The sequence below is a fragment of the Sprattus sprattus genome, assembly GCF_963457725.1.
Source record: "Sprattus sprattus genome assembly, chromosome: 18".
NCBI lineage: Eukaryota > Metazoa > Chordata > Actinopteri > Clupeiformes > Clupeidae > Sprattus > Sprattus sprattus.
This window is the reverse complement of record NC_137916.1, coordinates 28,359,849-28,367,348: the sequence shown is the minus strand read 5'-3', so window position 1 is coordinate 28,367,348 and position 7,500 is coordinate 28,359,849. Positions and strand designations below refer to the sequence as shown.

General features: G+C 46.8%; 1 protein-coding gene across 1 annotated transcript in view; it reads right to left on the bottom strand.

Moving 5' to 3' along the window:
- Window positions 1-7,500, bottom strand: part of gna12a (guanine nucleotide binding protein (G protein) alpha 12a) — a 34,783-nt gene that overhangs the window by 16,669 nt on the left and 10,614 nt on the right. The window contains exon 2 of the mRNA XM_080857167.1: window positions 5,933-6,148. Coding sequence (XP_080713293.1) covers window positions 5,933-6,148 — 216 coding nt within the window. The remainder of the gene's footprint in view (window positions 1-5,932; window positions 6,149-7,500) is intronic.

The following is a 7,500-nucleotide window of genomic DNA, read 5'->3' as shown; positions in this document are numbered from 1 at the left end:
CGGGCGTATGTGCAATCCGCTGTTGTCACCAGTGACCAAGAGATTCGATGGGTTTCGACGGTGAAGCTCGATGACACTCCACTTGTTACTTGTTATATAACTCACTACCAGAACATGCAGGGTGACAAAATATTTGCTCAGCAAGTTCAATCCACAAAACCTAATTTTAAGTGGTATGTACTGTATGTGTGCTGATATAAATGACACAAAATTAAAGAGATAAAACATCTAAAGCACCTAAGATGATAACAAACGTACATGCTAACATGCTCTACTGAACCATATGGGATTTAAGTGCTGAGGAAACATCAAAATGCCCATGTCGTAAAGCGTTCTAAGGGGTTTGGTTAGAACGTTTTTCCTGAGGGGTTTAGTTAAAAACGAAAACAGAGTTTAGTACTTAATATTCCTGGTATTCCCCTTCCTTTTCTATGGCATTACAATGATAGCTTAGCATTACCAGATCTGGTAGGGTGAGATAATTTACAACCCACTGCATTATGCATGGCCGCTATCTGTTACGTTCATGAATATGTTCCCTCAAATGTTGTTCCAGATGTTATTTTGCAGTCAGTTTCATTACTTCAGGAGAGCAAAAAAAGCAAACTCTATCGGTGACCGCATCCTAATTCAATGAGGCGCACAAACTCAAAATTATTCTTGAGGCTGGATTTGTGACATGTCCACGAAACACAAACAGTGTTTTTTTTTTTTTTCTCTTACTGGAAGTCTGCCGCTCGTGGCTTTTTTGCGGGCAGCCATGTCAGTCTTCAACAAAAGCAGCGCGGCAGACTTCCTGTCGGCTAACCCTCAGAAGAGAGACCCGGAGGACGAAGCTGCGTTTGCGTCCAAACACAATAAGGCTGGATTGGACTTCCTGCTCCCGTCACTCTTAATGGTTCTGGCTCGGCCCGCTGAGACTGACCAGAGCTCGTTCTGCAGTATCGCAGTCGCGCCTGTCGTCCTCGTCTGGATTTCAGCCTCTCAGTTTGGATCATGTCTTGAATAAATGGGTTACAGTTTCAGGTGCCATATATGACACGATATTTTATGTGCTATTTGAGTCAAGATAAACTTAATGAAAAGTCACATGTTAAGACAATTTGTACGATGAACGACTCCAGCTCACTATGGTATCTTTTCTCTCTCCTGTCTGTCCACGACACACGGCGCCATGTTGGTGAAGGGTTAGAATGATGAAGGAAGCTCATACAGTATATGTGTTCTCATGGCTTGTGCCAGCTCCTCTCCTAATCCCCCTTCTCTCTCTCTCTCTCTGCCACTCCCTCTCTTTCTCTCCCTCCCTCTCTCTCTCTCTATCCCTCCCTCTGTCTCTCTCTCCCACTCTTTCTTTCTCTCCCTCCTTCTCTCTCTCCCTCCCTCTCTCTTTCCCCCTCTCTCTTTCTCTCCCTCTCTCTCTCCCTCTCTATATCCCTCTCTCTGACGGTCTGCAGCTGAGCTCCATCTCTGTCTGCGCCACCGACCTCCTTCAACTCCCCCCCCCCAACAAACACAATCTTCCCAGGGCTTCGCCTCGGCGGACATGTTGGAGTTGCGGCCAAATCCCCCAGTACATCAAGAAGGGCTGCTGCTTCTCCTCTCGCATGTCCACAGCCCTGACACACACACACTCACACACACACACACACACACACACTCACACACACACACACACACACACACACACACACACACACACACACACACACACACACACACACACACACACACACACACACACACACACACAGACACAGACACACACACAGACACACACACACACACACACACTAACGCCATACAGCCTGGAACCTCCTGAGGGCTCATGTTATATGGCAAAATGACTTAGCCATGTGGGATAATTGTTTCGCTGCTAAGGGTTCTTGGCACCTAAAGCCTGCTGGTGCTGTTTCTCACAGATGTATCATTGGCTGTGCCAAGCCTGAATGTGCACTACAACTAAAATAGGCTTCTCTGTTAATGAAGAGGAATTTATGTCTGGTTTACAGCAGGCCTACGGCAAACAAAAGGTAGAGAAAGTCTGCACACACGCACTGACACACACACACAAATACACTAACACACACTCACACACACACACACACACTACTGTACATCATTTACAGACTGCTATGTCTCACACTGGTTTCAATGGTCTCCACTTGCCAAAAGTGCAAGGAAATGTGGATGCTTGACAGCCAGAGAGACCGAAATATTATGTCATCACCAGCCAATGTTGGGACACTTCTGGACAAGGCAAATATTCACACAAGCACTCCCTTGTTCCGAGACAAAGAGAAAGGAGTACGAGAGGTGGAGAGGGGGAGAGGGGGGGCTTACTCTCTCCAGACTGGGTGCACTGTGACAGCCAGACCACTGTAAAATCCTCCCACTCGCTCCCCGCTCAAAATGGCTTCCGAAACAAAAAGACCTTCAGACAGGGCGGAAGACAAAAGAATCGTTGAGGGGACGCAAGGGCACGGAACCTATGACCCGTCCTGCCTGTGCAACATGACGACACTGTCAGGGGTTAATGAGCCTCGGAGCAGTGAGAGAGGAGAAGGTTGCATTCAGATGAGGTCCGCAGACGTCACAAGCACAGCCTTCCAAGTAAGAGGGTAAAACACATTAATATGGTAAAGAGGCAGGAATAATAAAACAACTCTTTGTTGTCAAACACACAGAAGAAGAAAAATGAGGGCAGAAACGCTGAATAATGGCATTTGTCATTCCAGGACTCTTTGTTAGGTCCTAAGATTGATTGAATTGTTGCAACTCAATTAAATTCTCAAAATTCAGGCATCAAACTCCCATCCCTCCCCTCACACCCCCTCATTTTGTACAGAACGGCATAACAGAATGACCCAGGTCACTGCTCCGAGAAGGAAATTGAGTTCATTTGTACTCCTGCTCAGCCCTCACTGACTGCAAAGAAAGTCTCTTAAGAAAAAGTAAAAGATTCAAAAAACAAGAAAAGAGACCCATCGACTCACGTTGGGCTGGTCGTAATTCAATTCACTCAAGGGACAGATTCAAACCAAATTGTCTTATCTGATGGAGATGATGTTCTCAAACAACAGAGGGTCTGTCTCGTTTTGATTTTGCGCGCAATGTGACCGTGCGGACGTCCCGAGACGTAAACACTGGTAGACGTGCCAGCCAGCCAGCACGCACACACACACAAACACTCTCACACACACACACACACACACACACACACACACACACACACACTCACACACACACACACACACACACACACACACACACACACACTCACACTCACACTCACACCACACCACACCACACCACACCACACCACACCACACACACACACACACACACACACACACACACTCACACACTCACACACACACACACACACCACACCACACCACACCACACACACACACACACACACACACACTCACTATACAGCACGCAGGGCACGACGGGAGCCTCTGCACAGGTCAGCGTAACTCCCCTCTTCAGCGCGCTGTGTCCCTTCATCAAAGTTGGCCCCTCGAAATCTGATTATGCTGATGATTAGAAAGCTCTGTGCTGAGTCTTTGAAATGCATATCAGGGGGGGGGGGGGGGGGGCGGGGGGCGGGTCAAGGATGGGGCGGCAATGGGTTACTGTCATGCAACTGGGGGCATCATCTTTCAAAAGAGCTGCTGGCAAAGAGGTGATTGGTCAATGAACTTGCTTCATTTGCGGAGGAGGGTCGTCCCCCCCCCTTTTGCAATTACAACACCATTATGTTATAACAGACTGAAATGTCCTTCATTTGTCGTTAACAAAAAAAGAGCGAAGAGGAAAGAAAAAAAAGGGAGGATAAAAAGACAGCCGCTGTTCCTCTGAGCGCCTGAAGTTTTTGTGCCACTGACCTACTTTGTAGCGATGAGACCCCTCCATATGAGAGATGAAATATTCATAAAGATAAGAACGCATTGTGACAGAGCCGTGCATATTCATGCCTGATCTCCTGTGCCATTCAGACAGACTGATTAAAGATTGAGAAGACTAGCGCACAGGAACGCCGAAACTCATCAAAAGCCTGTAGGTACGGGGCGCATCCGAGCGTGGCACACATAAATAAGTCAGGGGGGCTACCAGGGTCCCCAGCTCTCAGACGGCTTAATTAAGGACGTGAGCATGGCTTTAATAGTTTGCCCCGACAACTTTCAGCTTCTTTCCGTACTGGTGATTCATTGCGTTGTTTTATGCTTCCGTGCCTTCTGGGTTTGCTGTCAGACTTCAGTGATGCACAGAGCCGGAACTTCAGAGGCTTTCCTCACTTCCAGGCAGATGTGTTCCCATCTATGCACATCTGTGCTCCGTCATGTCCAATAGGACATGTCCGTGGCGGTAGATGTTACTATTTACATTCGCCTCAGAGAAACTCGTATGTGTGGTTGTGTATTCTTATGTTTGTGTGTACTTAAGTGCAAGCAAAATAAATCTCCACATGTTTAGACAAAGTCACCATACTGTTCAAATCTGATTTCATGGCTACTTAGGGGTTGCATGCAGGGTCCTATTTTAGTAGTTGGGTGACTTGCTGGATGCTACAGCAGTCTGCAAGAAATAGTTTTATTTACATGAGGGAGCTGAACGAGTTTGAAATGTTCATGCCACACAAAATGTGTTGAAGTGCCATTGCAATGAAGTGTAAGTTCCAAAACATGCAGAGTCAAACAGAGCAAAATATTCTTGTATTTTTGTTAAATATGTATATATAAATAAATATGTACCTGACAATCTGACAATCTGAAAACAGTCTTAACTTTGAGCAATGTCTTAAAACACCTCATAAACCATTCTCATTCAGGCGATTCCATCAGCAGGCCCGAGTATCCATTGTAGTCTGTACATATCTGGATAATAAGGGCATTGCATAAGGGCCGTATAACTCAATTATATTGAGAGCAGTTTGATCAGATTATGATGCCAACCTCAAAACAAGAATATGTTTTACTAGGGAACAGAGTTTCTTGATGAAAATAAAGCCATGTCTAATATTGGTGTTAGTCAATGCGGCATGATGCCGCCGCACACCTGGGTGGGTGCACCTATTGGACAACCAGTGAACCTAACTACCACTTTACTAATATCTATGGGCATTTTTGAAGCATTTTGTTGACAGTAAGGACTAAATTAAGCAGGGTGTAAGAGTTACAAAACCTTTTTTGTCACACTGCATCCAAATAATTTGAACAGAAAGCATTGCCACACTCATACGGATCATGAAAGACAGATGTAAGAAATGTGTCCAAGAGTGGAATATCCCCATTAAATGTAGTTTTATCCCAATATTATTTAACGTTGCCTACAGTTTGGGTGTTGTCAACCTGCCTATAAACATGTTATATATTTGTATGTTTATGTCATATATAGTTTTATAATAAAGTAATATGAAAGAGTAATCATTTATATTATACCATTACATTCACTTTTATCTTGCCTGCTCTCCTTGGCAGGACACATTTCATGTTTTTATCACCACTAAGGTTACAGTTCACATAACAAATACAGTACCCTTTGAACTCTACCCTTACTCTTTGCTCCAGCAATCTAATTAACCACTTTGGGTGTTTGAAATGGCGAATGCCAATGAATTAGGCTGGGCATGTCAGATGCAGTGGGCTGCTGTCTTCGTGGACTCACCAGTTGGAACTCACTGCGCCGCGCGTAGGCCTCCTGTATCCCCGTGCCCCCCCCACAGGCACACACACACAGGCACACACACACACACACATGTCAGATGCAGTGGGCTGCTGTGTTCGTGGACTCACCAGTTGGAACTCACTGCGCCGCGCGTAGGCCTCCTGTATCCCCGTGCCCCCCCCACAGGCACACACACACACACACACACACACACACACACACACACGCCAGATGCAGTGGGCTGCTGTGTTCGTGGACTCACCAGTTGGAACTCACTGCGGCGCGCGTAGGCCTCCTGTATCCCCGTGTCGCCCCACAGGGCCTGCAGGGCGGGGACGTACAGCTGGAAGGTGCAGGGCTCCACCGGAAGCCCCGCCTTGTTCTCGAAGGACATCACGAACATGCCGTGCTTTTCGTTCTCCGAGTTCTGCCAGGTCACGCCCAACTTGTCACGGGCGTCCACCAGGACCCTCATACCCTAAATGAGAAATAGAGGAGAGAGAGAGGATTGCAAATGTTAAAAGAATGGATTAGATTAAAGACAAGACAGTCAGAAAAACAATCCAGAACATACACAACAGATTGACTGACGAAATTAGCGACAGACAGACAAACAGACAGAGGGAGAGACACAGAGTCTTTGAGTGTGTAGTCGAACTCTCTTTTCGCATGACAGACAGAAAGACAATCCAGAACAAACACAACAGATTGACTGACAGGAGAAAAGAAATAAAAAATAGCGATTGACTGACAAAATTAACGACGGACAGACAAACAGACAGAGGGAGAGACACAGAGTCATCCATTACTCATGTCTGCACGCTCAGTCACACGTCCAGCAGGTCAGCAGTGCAGAGCCACAGAGGCTTTTTGTCTCAGTGCCCTCTTCACATCGCCCCGTCGCAATCATTCACACAGACTCCATTAGCAGGCTGCTCTGGCCAAGGTGGGACCCCATAAGGTCATCCGAACGGAAGAGTTACAGAGTCAGTTGCCTATGGACACACATCATCTCGGATAGCAAAAACAGAACTTCAGACGAGTACTGTAAACGAAACGTACTGCTCCCACCTCCTGCTCGTCGGCTGTGATTAAGTGTCAGTCCATTTGGCAGACGAGCGGTGACCTAAAACGTAATGGTGCTGAGTGGAATAAATCATGCGGTCTCTCGTGTGTGTGTGTCTGTGTGTGTGTGTGTGTGTGTGTGTGTGTGTGTGTGTGTGTGTGTGTGTGTTCGTGTGTGTGCGTGTGTGTGTGTCTCTGTGTGTGTGTGTGTGTGTGTGTGTGTGTGTGTGTGTGTGTGTGTGTGTATGTGCGTGTGTGTGTGTGTGTGTGAGTGTGCGTGTGTGTGTGTCTGTGTGTGTGTGTGTGTGTGTGTGTGTGTGCGTGTGTGTGTGTGTGTGTGTGTGCGTTTCTGCTGCCTCGTCGAAGGCTCCACCGTATCCCTGTCACATATAATGAAGCCTCTGGCCCGCGGAGGTAGGCAGCACTGTCTGGTCTATAAACAGAGCCCCTGACATAAAGCCTTCCAACTGAAGCCAAAAAGACGAGCCTTGCTCAGAACTCCCAGGAGGACCGTAAATTCAAGTCGGCCACAAGTTTTATATCGGAGCTTTTCATTTCCAACCATAACAGAAAGCGAACTACCCCCCAGCTCCGGCGTGAGCGGAAGAAGGGTATACATCGTGTCTCCGACTCCTACGGATCCACGAGGCACAGAAACAATGGAAAACATCACAGGGGCTGACTTTTGTTCTATTTATTTCTCTCTTCAAAGCAACAGAAATATAAACCGCACAGCCGGCTTAATTGTAATTGCAGGGCTGACCA